At 53.1% G+C, this 14,679-nt stretch overlaps 8 protein-coding genes across 8 annotated transcripts; 4 read left to right on the top strand and 4 right to left on the bottom strand.

Annotated features, from left to right (window-relative positions):
- Window positions 1-1,794: 1,794 nt before the first annotated feature.
- CLAFUR5_20072 (uncharacterized protein) lies at window positions 1,795-2,124 on the bottom strand (the record flags this gene model as incomplete). The annotated part of the gene is made up of 2 exons (XM_059462916.1): window positions 1,795-1,871; window positions 1,932-2,124. The coding sequence occupies 2 exons, from the start codon at window positions 2,122-2,124 to the stop codon at window positions 1,795-1,797; spliced, it is 270 nt and encodes an 89-aa protein (XP_059319089.1).
- Window positions 2,125-2,848: 724 nt separating this feature from the next.
- CLAFUR5_11428 (uncharacterized protein) lies at window positions 2,849-4,402 on the top strand (the record flags this gene model as incomplete). Its single annotated transcript, XM_047910576.1, has 1 exon — window positions 2,849-4,402. One exon carries the CDS (start codon window positions 2,849-2,851, stop codon window positions 4,400-4,402), a length of 1,554 nt encoding a protein of 517 aa, XP_047765524.1.
- A 442-nt stretch (window positions 4,403-4,844) lies between these two features.
- Window positions 4,845-5,309, top strand: CLAFUR5_11427 (uncharacterized protein; the record flags this gene model as incomplete). Its single annotated transcript, XM_047910575.1, has 1 exon — window positions 4,845-5,309. One exon carries the CDS (start codon window positions 4,845-4,847, stop codon window positions 5,307-5,309), a length of 465 nt encoding a protein of 154 aa, XP_047765521.1.
- Window positions 5,310-5,768: 459 nt separating this feature from the next.
- CLAFUR5_20333 (uncharacterized protein) lies at window positions 5,769-6,185 on the bottom strand (the record flags this gene model as incomplete). Its single annotated transcript, XM_059463169.1, has 1 exon — window positions 5,769-6,185. One exon carries the CDS (start codon window positions 6,183-6,185, stop codon window positions 5,769-5,771), a length of 417 nt encoding a protein of 138 aa, XP_059319088.1.
- A 588-nt stretch (window positions 6,186-6,773) lies between these two features.
- Window positions 6,774-8,057, bottom strand: CLAFUR5_11426 (Dual O-methyltransferase/FAD-dependent monooxygenase CTB3; the record flags this gene model as incomplete). The annotated part of the gene is made up of 2 exons (XM_047910574.1): window positions 6,774-6,982; window positions 7,046-8,057. The coding sequence occupies 2 exons, from the start codon at window positions 8,055-8,057 to the stop codon at window positions 6,774-6,776; spliced, it is 1,221 nt and encodes a 406-aa protein (XP_047765520.1).
- A 534-nt stretch (window positions 8,058-8,591) lies between these two features.
- Window positions 8,592-9,500, top strand: CLAFUR5_11425 (uncharacterized protein; the record flags this gene model as incomplete). The annotated part of the gene is made up of 1 exon (XM_047910573.1): window positions 8,592-9,500. The coding sequence occupies one exon, from the start codon at window positions 8,592-8,594 to the stop codon at window positions 9,498-9,500; it is 909 nt and encodes a 302-aa protein (XP_047765523.1).
- A 2,135-nt stretch (window positions 9,501-11,635) lies between these two features.
- On the top strand, window positions 11,636-11,932 carry CLAFUR5_11424 (uncharacterized protein; the record flags this gene model as incomplete). The annotated part of the gene is made up of 1 exon (XM_047910572.1): window positions 11,636-11,932. One exon carries the CDS (start codon window positions 11,636-11,638, stop codon window positions 11,930-11,932), a length of 297 nt encoding a protein of 98 aa, XP_047765522.1.
- CLAFUR5_11423 (MFS transporter L2) lies at window positions 11,927-13,644 on the bottom strand (the record flags this gene model as incomplete). The annotated part of the gene is made up of 3 exons (XM_047910571.1): window positions 11,927-12,920; window positions 12,958-13,490; window positions 13,543-13,644. 3 exons carry the CDS (start codon window positions 13,642-13,644, stop codon window positions 11,927-11,929), a joined length of 1,629 nt encoding a protein of 542 aa, XP_047765517.1.
- Between the last annotated feature and the right edge of the window lie 1,035 nt (window positions 13,645-14,679).

Genomic DNA, 14,679 nt, shown 5'->3' with positions numbered 1-14,679 from the left:
AGGGAGTAGAGAGATAGCGTATTAGATAGCTCTTATATAAAGCGAGATTAGTAAGCTACGTAAGTCTAACGGGACCCTTATATAGCGGAAAGTACGAAAGCGTAAGTATATTTAGTCTAGAGGGTCTCTAACCTTCGATAAGGCGTCGTAATTAATACCTCTAGAGGATACTAGGAGGTAGGAAGTGAGTAGAGAGTCGCTAGATAGTGTTCGGCTAGTACTAAGGCTACGACGCTATAAGCGATATAGCGAGTCGGGGTATAACGTACGTACCTATTAAGTAGACTCGCTAGATAGCAAAGAATCTAAAGAGGAATTGTCCTCCTAGTAACAATTCTATAGGATGTCGTCGTGTTAAGATACCGTCGTAATTAAAGTAGAAGTAGTATAGTTCTTAGCAAAAGTAGCCCGCTCGGTAGTATAGCCTACTCGGTAGTAAAGTACGTTATATATATCTAGAGATATACTCTAATATCGCGGATCTCGTATACCGGTAACTTAATCGGCTAGCCGTTCTTAATCTTCCTCCTATATATATTAGTATAGATAGTCTATATAGGTATAAGTATAGGTATCGACGTAGGCGTATATATATAGCTTAGGGCTAGAACTTACCTCGACCGCGAGATTCTTACTAAAGTCGAGTTACTTAGATATAGTCGTATAGGTATTAGTATAGGTATTCGCGTAGTCGGAGGATTTGTATAGGTATTGGTATAAGGATAGACGTATACGTAGAGGGAGGCTATTAGGAGACGTAGGGCTATAGTAATAATACTAAGCCCCTAGGTTAGTAGGTAGATAAGAATAGAAATAGGGATAGGGATATAGTATAGGGTATATAATACGTATAAAGGTTAGTCTAGGTTTTAGATATTAATTTAATATTTTAAAATTTATATAGAAGTCGCGCGCTAGTACGCTAGCGCGGCGCTAACGGCTCTCGGCAATAATCCTAACGGCTTTTTCTAGCAAATAATTAATACAAGTTAATAGCGGCGGCGGATCTACTTTAGCGCCGGCGTATAAGCTACGTCATGGCGGATGACCTTTAGCGTTGGTCAACCGCGCCACGTACACCCTCAAGACGATTCTGTGCTTCCTCATCAGCTTCAAAGCCAATCTATAGCATGAACCTTGCCACGCAAGCATCCCTTTGCAACTTTTGTCTGACCAAGTTCGTGCGGAGGCTCTGTCTAAGTTTTGAACGTTGCTTGACAACGACAGAATCTGACTGGTCCGGTCTGTTGCTGCATGGCTTGCACAGGCAACCTTGTGAACGTAATCCAGCTTGAAGCCCTGTAACCAGGGTGAATAGGTTTGTCAACGAAAATGCAAAGGGATACTCGCGTGCTCTCGCTTCATCGAAAGTGCAAACCTGTTGTCTGCCGAAGCATGGCGGAAGGATTGGGATACACGAGCTTCCCGCCAGCTACAACGACTTCTTACAGCCTGTCGTGGCGCTGGCTTCTGCAAGCTTGGCAAGCCCTGCTTCCTATAGGGCTAACGTTGCCAGGCCAAGGTGGATTAGCTTAGGGCCGCATGGCCATCGATATGTGTCGTCCACAGCTAGTGGCTGGTACTACATAGTGGCTATATTACGAATCGCTTAGACAGTTGATGGGGGTCCTTCAATAGTGCTGCCTTAGGCTGCAACTATCTCGTGTTTCGGTGTCTTCGAATTGGCTTAAAATTGCAGGCTGCATTCTACGACGTGAATTGAACGCGATGCGACGCGCTATTCGTCGCAAGATATCCTACGTCGTCGTCGCCGGGGCCACATAGCAAGCGCTCTCAGCCAACATGGCCGTAAGGATGGCCATGCTTTTTTGTGGATTGTGGATACGTGGCTGCCATCACTATAGGGCGAGCTTCGGAAGAGGCGTTAGCACACCATCCTTCCTTGTCATCTCACCTTGGTGTCTGCATACCACCACACCGTCCACCGCGGATCATCTCATCGGGCTTCGTAAGCTTCGTGCCGTATTCTTGGACCCCCTCGCCGCTACTGCAATTTGAGATTGAGGATCCGCTGGTTGAGGCGATAATGCAGTCCTCGAAGGAATGACATGCCTGGACAAACAGCGACGCGAGCATGGGCACTACTCGAGGTATCTGCTTCATCCGATGTTGGCGCGACAGAGTCCGTGAGGCAGCTCCGGTCCAGATGCATGCACTCCGCTGGACCCGTCTGACTGGTTTGCTGTCAGGCCACCCTAAACGCAGCTCGCATTCGTCGCGGGCCAAGACCAGCACCGAAATGACTGCGCGGTGCAAAGAGAGTGCTAAAGTAAGCAAAACGTGCACTTGCGTGGGCACACACACTCTCCCTTGTGGGACACGCCGCCAGCAAATCGGCGCTTTATCAACAGCAGGTCACGGCGCCGAATCTCAGTCCTCCGCTTGTTGGACACATTTCCACAAATCGGTGCTTAATCTGCGTGCGTCGGAAAGAGAATCGTAAAGGAGTGCATGGGTAAGCTGTAGGTGAGGAGGGTGCTCCCTGGTGGCCATCCTGTTGCAGACCACTCCCAAGAGTCTCAGCCCAGAGCTCGTCGTCAGCCGCCTCTGCTTGTGATGCCCCTGCTTTACAACCGTGCGCAGTGTGTCGATTTGTTGCCCTTCGAGCGGTGCTTGACATCTTGTTGAGCAGCTCTTTGTTCTTCCACATGGACTCCAAGATCTCGGGACGGACTTCACCTGCCGTGATTCTGCCTGTGTGCTCGTGTGGCTCTACCCGGTACCTGCTTCAAACGTCGATCGCATAGCATAATCAGCACTCTCTGCGCGAAACATCGTGCCTTACTTCATCACACCGGCGCATGGTCGCCCTTCTCCACGGGACAGTATGCACTCCGTCAAACGGCTCGGCTTCCTGGCGGTAGTGGCCTGCTGTACTTTACTCGGTCCCTTGTTTTTTGGATACCACTTTTCGACGATTCGTGACAGCTCTTGGGAGTATCTCGATGCTGTCTCGAGTGGTCACCTCACCAAGAGTGGTGAGCAGACTAAGCATTTCCATCTAGTCCTACCCGCTACCGGCCCGAACGATCAGTTCTGCAAGCTCCTGCTCAGTGCCGGCATCACTGGGTACCCCGAACCTATCTTCGTCGGCTGGGCTGGCCATGGCGTATACAATGGTACCGAGAGCCATCTGTTCAAGATCACCGAGACGTTGGCCTACCTGAGGTCGCTGCCTCCGTCAGCAGATGATGACCTTGTGCTCATCCTGGATGCATATGACATCTGGTTGCAACTCAGGCCTGATGTGTTGATCGGCCGCTACTTCGAGGTCCTCCGCAAGAACGATAAGCGCGTCAAGGCAGAGGGCATCTATGGCAAGCAACATGGTGGTGCTGTCATCAAACACAGCATAGTACAAGGTCCTGATAAGATCCACTGGCCTCAAGGGGACCAAGACGCCGCTACCTGGGCTGTGCCTGAATCACCTCTGCCACGGAATGCCTTTGGACCTCTCACCGATACAGATATGTTCACGGCGCGGCCGAGATGGCTCAACAGCGGTACCATCATGGGACCTGTCAAGGACATGAGAGACTACTTCTCAGCGACTGTGGATATGCTGAGTAGGAAATACGATTCGACCTGGCAGTTTCGTAACAGTGACCAGTACTACTTCGCAGAGGTATGGGCCGAACAGGAGGTAATAAGGCTACAGTTACGCGACGGCGAAAACTTCACAGCTCCGATCGTCAGTGGTGGAGGAAGTGGCATCGTCCCGTTCATCCCTGAAGGCAGAAGGACAGAGTTCGGGGTCTGCTTAGACTACGAAACCGAAATGTTCCAAACAGCTGCAGCTTTCGATCGACACGTCACATGGATGAGGTTCAACGGCTCAACACAATCAGTGTCCGGCTATCCTGGCGATGCAGAAGAGATAGGTCTCACCCTACAACAATCGACATCGACCAAGCGCATCGACCAGTGGGTCCTACAGAACGACACGCTGAGAAGCGACGGCCCCTGGTCAGCAGCAGACCCCAAAGATCTTCCCGGCATCGATGAAGGCAGCTCATGGGAAGATGTTATGCTCGGGGTCAACGTCGTCACCCAGATAGCCTTCCCACTCTTCCACATAACAGGCGACAAATCCCTACGCGACCGCTGGTGGCCGCGGATGTGGTTTCATCCCTGGAGTGAGCAGCTTCTCAAAGCCGCAAAGCGGAAGCAGGCAAATAGTGAAGATCCTAGCACTTTCTTGGTCCAGAATGGCGTGCGGTACAAGCAAGCGAGACCGGATGGGAAAGAGTCGTACGGGGGTCCTGGGGCTGATGAGAAAGGTGGCGCGTGGATAGCTGATGGGGAGTATGTGCCCTGGAGGGATATGTGTACACAGTTTGAGGATCAGATCTTTTTGAAGCATATGGAAGGTCTGCCCTAGGAGGAGATACGTAACGATAGGATTCATTGTGTTCGGCGCGATTCAGCGAAGGCGTTTGGGGTGGATAGAAGGATAGAGAGCTTTGGCGGCTGAAGCACAGAAGTCGCGTCTGATAGGGGATTATGCCGTTCCATTCGGCCCTCAGGTTTGGATTGGGCGACATGCTGGGTCGGCAACTATGAAAGATAAGTGTTCGCTCTATGTGATCGGCTGACTCGAGACGTCTGCATTCACTCACTCCGCAGTCGAAGCGCTTGCTAAGTGAGACAGTCACCGAGCGTGACAAAGCTCACGCGGATGGAGCGTTCTCTATTAATGGAGCTTCACCTGCAGCAAACCTTTAGGAGAGTATACAAGGACTCAACCCAGCGGCAAAGTACCAACTACAGATCATCGGTCTCTCGGACGGACACCATCAGACTGTTGGTAGACCAACCACAAGATGGGCAAAACTTCAGCAAACGAGGCCACCTCGCAGAAGCAGAAACCAGGCAAGACGCAACAAGTCAAGGAGAATGCCACTTCATCGACTCCAACTTCCTCTACCAGTCGCCAGGATGTAGACGGCGAGCTGCCAGGCCACAACACCATGGACCACGAAGATGCCATCCAGAAGGCAGTCGATGAGCAGCTCCTTCGCGAGCTGAACGCTACCATTCCAGTCGAGTTTCGAGACGCTGATGATGGCAAAACGACCGCCGCACCAGCTCCGACTGCTCTCGAGATCGCGGAGAAGAAGGCCCAGGAGGTACTGAACGCGCAATCTGCTCCGTCTATCGCTCCTCCGAAGGGAGCAAGCAAGCCTGGAACCAAAATGAAGACCCGAAGCAAGGCCAGGAGCTCTCAGCGTGAGCTCGCGGCTTCGGACGGTCTGGAGCGAGATGGAGAGAGGGCTGAGGAAGGATGAGATGCTCGAGAGTGGCAAGACGGATTCAGAGAAGGCGCACACGACTAGGGAGTAGTACGAATGAACGCAGAACTAGATTGTGGCGGCTCAGTGGACTAACACGAGCTCGACGACATCTGTACATGCACGACCTGAATCGAATCCGCCTCCATCTCTATGAGTCCAGGGTGATACGCTTCACGTGATCATCGAGAAGAGTTCTACGACTTGCCAGTGCCAAGATAATAGTATGCTGACCTGCACTATAGCTCGACGTGGACATGATAATGGTCCTCATCTTGCGATCCCACATGTCGTTGCCAGCTTTCTGCCAAATTCAGGCAATGTTTCATCGACTTCGACGTCTCCAACCGTAGCACCCGATAAAGGCCCACGCGTGGACTGCTGCTCCAGCATCCGCGACTAACCCATTACGTCGATTGCACTAGGAGCCAATCTCGCTCCTCTCCTCTCCCATCCTCAGCCTCGCCATCCGCCCTCTCCATCTCCCCACAAACCCTGATCCATCTCCCCTTCCTCCCACCACCCTCCCCCATCCCTAGCCTGGCCATCCGCCTTCTCCAACTCCTCACAAACCCTACAACATCCCTCCTTCCTCCCACTGTCCACATTCGTTCCCTTCCTCCTACTCTCCAAACCCGCTCCCATCCCCCCACCCTCCTCCATCCCCATCTCCTCATCAACCTTCCTCACCCCCTCCTCAACCCCACTAGTCCACTCCGCCAAAGCGATCATCATCCCCAGCACCACAAGCCCCGTCGAAACCATCATCACCCTCCCCCAGAATTGCTCATACCATGCCGTGGCCCCGCTGACGAAGCACATCCAGCCGATAATTTCGAGGTTGACGAGGGCGAGGAGTGCTACTAGAGACATGATGGCGTTCAGGGCGGTGAGGATTACTTTGGAGCCGCTTGCTGTTTTTGGTGGGATTTTTTGGTGTTGCCATGGCGAGGGCGAAGAGGAGGAGGAGGATCATGATGGCGGTTAGGAGGAAGAGGGTTGGGCCGGTGTAGGGGTGGCATTGGGGAAACAGGGTTGATGGTGCTAGTCTTGGGGAGAGATGGGAGGGAGTGGAGGTGGTGTTGTTGGTGGTGTGGTGGTGCATGGTCTTGCAGTGATGGGGGTGGTGGTACATCTTGGTGGTGGAGGGTTGCTGGAGTGATGTTGTGGGATTTGGAGATCTTGCTAAGGTGGACGTTGTGATCTTTGGAAGTCTAGTGTCGTACAGGTTCTATGTCTGGTGTTGTGCAAGGTGTGGGTGTTTTATGGTGCTGTGCAAGGAGGCTGTGTCTTACATACTTTGGGGGAAATCCTCATTCGACGATCACGAGGCTGGCTGTGCTTTGCTGACCAGCTTCACGTATCGTTCCTGAGTGGGTGTTTGTTTCAATGTGCTGGGCAACGCTTTGACGCTATATGGCTGTACCTGTATCTCTGTCAACTCTAATATCTGCCATGTGATCACCCGACTGTAGGCGACACTCCTTCCTCAATATTCACGCCAAACTGTGACGTCGCCATACCATAGCTTGTCGCCACAGCCTCACTTCCATAAACCCTCATCTCCTTCTCATAGGCTGCTATGATACCTTCCTTCCACCCGCCTGCTTCTGCCAGCAACCTACCAAGCAGTGCAGAATCTCGCACGGCTGTGTTAGCACCAATCCCGCCTATCGAAATGAAATTCGTCAGCTGAACTCAATCAACACGGAAGGATAGGTCAGAGTACTGACCTGCGGGTGTCATGCTATGCACAGCATCACCAATCACCGTCACTCGCGGCTCATTCTGCCACTCCGGTACTCCAGACGGCGTCGAGCAAGTAATCTTCCAAAAAGCGGCATTCTGCTCGTCCATGTGGTCAAACAACGGCTTGAGTCGCGGATGCCAGTCCTTCGTCAAATCTTTCGCTATATCTGCAGCGGGCTTGCCGACGATGGCGAAATCGTTGTTGGGAGGTTTGATCACACCAGGCTGTCCACCTAGCGTCCAGCCGAATTGGTTGTTCGGATCGTCCATACCGCCGGGTCGGACGTTTGTTATCATGAAGACACGACCGTCAGGTCTGGAGTCGTCAACAACACGCCAGACTCCCTCGCCGAGATCTTCAAAGGCTGTGGTGGGAGCCTGGCCGTGGATACCGCGGGCTCCCGTGTCGTAGGTTTTGATCTTGCCGTTGGAGACCTGCTTGGCGACTTGGGAGTAGATGCCTTCGCCACCGACCAACATCTCTCCTTCGACTGATTTCGTCCCGTCCTTGAAGATCGCCTTGACGCCGTTCCCAGTGAGTTCATAACCAGTAACTTGATGCCCCCACTTAACAAACTCCTCACACCCCTCCAAGAACAACGCCCTCATCTCTCCCCTCGAAATCCCAATCGTCTTCCCATCCCGACTCTGCAGCACTTCCTTCCCAGAAGGTTTCGCCGCACTAGGGTCCGGCCTGCCACTTTCGGCGATGTCTTCACCAGTACGTGCGTCGATTCCAGCGAAACCTTTGGATCCTCCAGTCTTGCCGCAGCGATCCCAGAATCTGGGGAAGCCGTTGGGTTCAGGGCCGAGGATGTCTTCGATGGCGTCGAGGCCTTCCTTGGAGAGGCGGAGGCGGTAACCTTGGGCGCGGAAGGAGATGGACTGGTCTCGCTCGAAGATCAGAAAGGGGATGCGGGAGCGGAGGAGAGAGCGGGCGAAGAGGAGGGAGGCGAGGCCTGCGCCGGAGATGAGGATGGGTTTGCGGGTGGACATGATGGGTGTGGTACAGTGTTGATAGTGGGGTGGGTGAGGTTAGGAAAGAAGTGGTTCTATGTCTATGAAGCTGGAAGGAGATCTTTCTATTACATTGGAGTGAAGTGAGGGACTTGCCTCCTGCTGGAACATCTGCAGCCCCGACGGCGTCGATTGGAAGTAGGGCTGACTGTGCAGTGGTGCATGCATTTGGCAGTGATTATTCATGCTGCACTCCGAAAGAGCGAGATGTCGTGCTCGGCGCCATTCCTCCTTCAACATTGACTGTCAGCATGTCGCGAGCTCGCCGTCGAGACTTCGAGGTACTCACACCCTTGATAGGGTTGTTGGAGACATCAGACTTTTGTTGGTGGATGACGTCCACCTCCAGAGGTGAAGAGCCGTCGCAGCAAATCTCTCGATGTCTTCACACTGGAATTGTGGCTAGAGAGCTACCAGCGGCTCGGCCTCACGCTCCAACATGAACGGGCACTAGGACAAAGGCAAGTATACTGAACCCGTCTCTACCATCTAGCCATCGTCGGGACTCTCCAAATGCTCTTCAGATCACTCCTCCCACGCACCCTCCCACTCTACCTCTCCTCCTTCAAATCCTACAGCACAATGGCTTCAGCAGTCCCACCACAATCCTTCCACCTCGATCGCAGCATCTGGAACGACACCCTCTACTCCCACATCCGCTCCTTCTGGTTCGCAGGCCTCCCGCCAGGCCAGCAACACGGCAACGAGATCACAGTAAAGAGATGGTGGGGCGCAGGTCGATCAGAAGAGGAGGCAGAGCAGATTGATGTGGAGTGTAGGGAAGCATACAGCACAGCGTTGGAATCAATAGGACCTGACAGGATCACTCTACCGCCGTGGAAAGGCTATGCTGAAGATTTAGCGCATGCGAACGAAATCGCTGCGCCATTCATCAGCGAAGTGAAGACAGCACAATCTCAAGACGCAAAGAAAGGCGCAGACACCGCCCTCTCCCTTGTCCTGCTGCTCGATCAGATGCCCCGCAACATCTACCGCGACCCAGCAGGTCTCCGCCTCGTCTACAACCACTACGACCGCATCTCTTGGTCTTTGCTCCGTTCGCTCTACACCCTCTCCCCGAACCCCATGCACCACTCCTCTCTCCGCGCAGCGACGGCGTATAAATACTGGTTCGGCTTGCCGTTGATGCATGCGGAAGATCTTGAGTCGCATAAGATGGGAGCAGAGTTACTCGATACCTTGCAGAAGGAGTGTGAAGAGGATGGAGACCCTGCGTTGCTTGGGGACATGAAGGCGAGTTTCAAGGCGTCCGCGGATCATAGGGAGGTTATCGAGAGGTTTGGGAGATATCCGCATAGGAATGAGGCGTTGGGAAGGGAGAGTACGGAGGAGGAGAGCGAGTGGTTGAAGACTGGCGAGACTTTTGGGGTGAAGCAGAAGCAGAGGAAGGATGAGCTATGAGAGATATCCGATATCGACAGATGAAGAAAGTATGTTGTAGTGCCTGGTGTATGTTGTAAGGATAGATCGGTATGTACAGAATGCATGGCAGGGCCAACAGCCAGCGGTATTGCAAGAGTACTCGAGCTGACATTCATGATGGCAACATACATGTACCTTTGACGGTCAGCCGAGTCGGAGAGTATGCATCGCGTACGCGAATCGAGCGTGTTGAGCGTATGGTGCATGCTGCGCAAGACCTTCTTGTCGACGACCATGGTATTCCAGTCCAACGCCGTGGTTGCTTGAGCCATTTCTCTTTTCTAACTGTCTGTGCTCCGCGGGCACATCGGTCTCGTCGCTCGTCCGTGCATATGCAGAAAATTCTGTGCGAAAAATCTCGAGTGCAGCCTGTCTCACGGTGGCGATGAGGTCCCGCGAGTGCAGATGCTCGTGTCGGATCGTGCTGTTGCCAAGTATGCGATTCTGCGCGACCGTGTCCTGGGATGCGTTGCCTTGAGTGCAATCTCTTCTCCAATACCCGGTGTGCAACCAAGCTCTTGATGAAAAGAAAAAAGTGTCAGACGACCGACAACACCCACCTGAGAGGACCGACCGAAGTCAAGTCCAAGCAGGGCGAGATCATCACCAGCAGTCCGGAGACCGCTATAGCGGCATCACTCTTGAGCGTCGCGGTTCATCTCATCAGCCACTTTGGAGTCGTGGCTTTGGTAAAGAACACGATTGTGGACGTTTACTATAGAAATGATTCTATGAAGTAAACTGCGAGCTGTCAGTATGTTGCAAATGTATGAGGGGGTTGGGAATCTCTCACATCGCTAACGAGCGTTCTTCAGCGAGAAGAGAAAATTGATATACCTCGTGAACCACGCTAAACGCGGACGGATCCGCTGCCGTGAGCAAGCATTCTCTGCGTAGAAAGATGAGAACTGGTGACAAAGTGTGCGGCTGAAAGCCCGAAAATTCGCTTGGAAGCTCGGACTTGTCGCCATAAGTTGTAGTAGCAGCCGTCGCGAGATTATCCCCATTACAACTTTCAGTGCTGATGACCCACTACAGCGTCTGTCAGCAGCGGACTTACATTTTTTGTTCGTGCAGATCGTCTTATCCCAGCGAAAACCAGGATCATACAGTAGCGAATCGGCCGGCGCAAAAATGTGCTGTTGGCGGTTGTGAACCTCCAAGAGTAAGCGCAGCGGTGTGGAGCTCTATCTGCCAGCCTGTCGCGACGGCGTGCGATGCACGCCACACGTTCGAACACCCGTAGGCTGCTCTAGCTACGATCAATATTAATACATAGTAGTAAAATGTGCTGTTGGCGGTTGTGAACCTCCAAAGGTAAGCGTAGCGGAGTGGAGCTCTCTACCAACCCTTCTAGACTGCAAAGTAGCGTGCGATCCACGCTACCGCTACCCGACGTACAGTGCTTATTATACGACGACATAGGCGTTAGCGACGAGTATATGTTTGCGAGTTCGCCAACAGGCACAGTGCGGTAGGTCACGTGACTCTAAAACTTGGAAGTTGACCAATCAGAGCGAGCGCCAAGGCTAGTTGAGGGCTGGTGATAGAGCTTCACTCCCTCGCTGACGCCTCACCTACGTACTCGCAAGCTCGTACTCCGGTGTGGCGAGCGCTCGGTCGCTACGCTTAATCACAGAGAGCGCCAAGGCTAGTCAAGGGCTGGTGATAGAGCTCCACTCCCTCGCTGACGCCTACGTGCTCGCAAGCTCGCACTTCGGTGTGGCTAGCGCTCGGTACTCCGATGCTGACAGACGCTGTACACTCTGGTCTCTTGCGATTTGTGTAGAATACACTCTTCTCCAAATCTGGCTCTCTTATGCAGGTGGCCATCTCTTGACAATATGTTCACCTCAGTCCAAAGGACATCAAATTGACTACAAGAGTTCGTGGATCGTGATGGGCATTCGACGCCGAAGTAACTGCGGAAGGAGGTCTGCTTCCTCTTGCAAGACCAACAACCGTCCAATGCTCAAGCACCCGACATATCGCCTGGACCATCGGCGATTCCAAGACTTCGGCATACCGAGCACTGTTCGTTCTGACAACAACAATGATGCCCAACCTTCAACGGACTCCCAACCGAACTTCGGCTGGCCATCTGGCAGTACAGCATGTCTGAACCACGCAACCTTATCCTCACGTGGACTGGAGATGACTTCAAATCGAACACGCCGCCGCCCAATGTTGCTCATGTTTGTCATGAAGCGCGAGAGGAAACGTTGAAGCAGTACGAACTTACTTTTGCCTCGCGAGGACGACGTGCTCGGATTCTCTTCGGTTTCTCCAAAGACACGCTGTACATCACCGATGACGCTCTCATCATACTGCTACCTCAGAGTTCGGGTCGTATCCAACGGCTGAAGCACTTTCGCAATGACAATTTCATGGCACAGAAATGCAGTTCATGACTGATATTCTAAATGTGGTGACTGCCCTTCACACCACGAGGCACGAAGCTCTTCATCATCACAGGACAGAGGCAATGAGCTTGTGCTGGAAATGTGCTTCTCGACAGCCGCCTTGGTCTTTCCCAGGCCGACATCTCGGATGAACAGCGTCAGAATACCACAAAAGGAAGCCATGGCGAACAGCAGCCACCATACACCATGTATCGACTTGACGTAAGCATCGAGCAACTCCGTTCTCTCAGTCGGACCTGTTCTCATGATCAAAGACAGGAGCTGCGGCGATGCCGAGTTTGCTGAGATCAATGCAGCATCCTGACGCAGTATCGCGGAGCTTGCCTTGTTGAGCTCGCGTCTGAGACCATTCTGAACGATGGCGTTCCCGGCGGCTATGCCAATAGCCTGTCCAATTGTTCGTGTGGAAGCCACCAGACCGGACGCGATGGCTCCGTGTTCCTCCTTGACCGGTGCTTGAGCTGCCATGGGTGTGGATGGAAACAGTATACCGATGCCCAGGCCGGCTGGCACATTGATGAAGATCCATGCGGCGATAGACATATCTTCATCGAGGAGCACCAACAGCCCACATCCGAGCGCGGTCATGATCCAGCCAACAATGATGATCGCCTTGTACTTGCCAATCCTCGACATGATCATGCCAGTCAACACGGTGGTCGGGCCAGCTAGTAAGGTCTCGGGTAGCAGCGCGACTCCAGAGATGAGTGACGAGTAACCTTTCACGATTTGATAGTACAGCGGCAGGTAGAAGATGAGTCCGAACTGTATGAGTCCGAGAGCAAAGGCCGAGAATAGCGAAATCGCCACGGTGCGGTCATTCAGGATTACCAGTGGCAGAATGGGGTTGGATGGAACCACGAACTCGTACACCAGCCACGCGACACACCCAGCCGCTCCTAGTATCAGCGGCACCAGAGTGTGATACGAGTCCCACGCGTACATGACACCACCCCAGGTCATGGGGATCAAAAAGCTCGATAAGCTGGCCACCATTAGGGGCCGCTCCGAACCAGTCGTCACGACTCAGGAGCGTCCAATTCAGTCGCTTGACTGGAGTGGCACTTTCAGCCAGATTGGGCATCGGGATCTTGAGAAAGCCGCCGACCAGCACGAGAGCAATTGCGTTTATCGGTAAAGCTATCCAGAAGATCCATCGCCATGAAATATTTCCAGAAAAGCCGCCGCCCATGATCGGACCCAACGACGTGCCAAGCAACCATATCAGTCCGTTGACCGCAAGGGCTTTCGGTTGATGTATCTTCTCGAAGAGATCTGTGATGACCACGTACATCATCCCGATGATGCCGCCACCGCCGATGCCTTGCAGTACTCGTCCTGCCAGCAATGCAGCGATGTTCTGCGCCGTACTGCATACTATGGTGCCGACCAGGAAGAGAAGGAGCGCTGCCAGACTGACGCCACGTCGACCGAAGATATTCGATGCGGCTGGGAAGAGAGGTAGAAATGTCGCTGATCCTAGTGTGTAGGCGACACCAGCCCAGTATGCCTCGAGTGTGGTTGTGTTGAGGTCTTCCTCGATTGTCTTCACGGTTCTGTCAGCACTGCTCGACCACCATCCTATTCAAGTTACTCACTGGTAAGGACGGCGATAGCGCGACCGCATCTAACGCTACGATGAGACTGCCGGCCAGAATACCGGCGAAGCCGAGTGTTGCTGCATGACCTTTCACGCCCATGGTTACGAAAGGTTAACGAGACCCGGAACGTACGAAATGTTTGTGAAGTGTAACGCGAGTATGCTGGACCTCTTGCTTTGCCTATATGGTCTGCAGTTGCAGCATTCGTTGCTTGCCGCCAGCCTTACCCGACCCGATGGAAATAGACACAGCTTGACGCACTACATCCCTTCAGACAATGATCTTCGCCGGAGCTTTCGTTTGCAATCGCAACATCAGCCCTGCGGATCTACAGCCACGCCAGCTCAGCATCGACATGCGAAGCCGAACGACGCTGAACGACGATCCCACATCCTGCTGGATGTTCCTCACAGTTCGCGACCATTGCTATGCCAGAGAACGACTGCATATCTGTACAGTGACGTCTGCAGCACATCGACTGCCCTCAGGCATACCGCGTTCAAAAGGACTACGGTTCTAGGGTCCGAACATATTTGAGGCTGAAGAAGTTTGGCCCCAATGCCAAGCATCGCGATTGGATGGATCTACCGCTGCCAACACGGACACTGCCACGTTGCGCCATGCGTGGACAATGCATGTCGATGTGTCAGCCGGTGCATGCTGAGATTTCGTTTAGACGGCGCATACGTCTTCGCTTCCTGCTGTATGATCGACGATGGGTTCGTGGGCGTTGAATGCCGGAGGATCTGTCGGGATGTGAGGAATGGTTCCTGTCGGCGAGGGTGTGGTCTTTTGAGACGCAGGTCGGTCTATGTTAACGCGAGAAAGACAAGGCAATACTTGTATAGCGGAACCGACACCATGCCTTGGTCGTCTCCATCATGTTCGAGAACGTCGTATGGATACCCACAGGCACTTTCGCTACGACATGGTCGCCAGAGGGAAAGTAGTTCAAGTAAAGCCAACGCTGTTAACGTAACTCGACCTCAATATGACGATCGACGGGTACATCCTGGTTTATGGCTCGACGAGCATTCGTACACTTCGTTGTCAATGCACGTTGGAGCCGCCTGGATTGCGATGGAACGAAGAGAAACAAGGATATCTACGATCCACGGTGACAAACTACCTTCT

The sequence above is a fragment of the Fulvia fulva genome, chromosome 8, assembly GCF_020509005.1.
Source record: "Fulvia fulva chromosome 8, complete sequence".
In the NCBI taxonomy this organism is placed as follows: Eukaryota; Fungi; Ascomycota; class Dothideomycetes; order Mycosphaerellales; family Mycosphaerellaceae; genus Fulvia; species Fulvia fulva.
The sequence above is the reverse complement of the archived record's forward strand: the minus strand, read 5'-3'. Positions and strand labels throughout refer to the sequence as shown.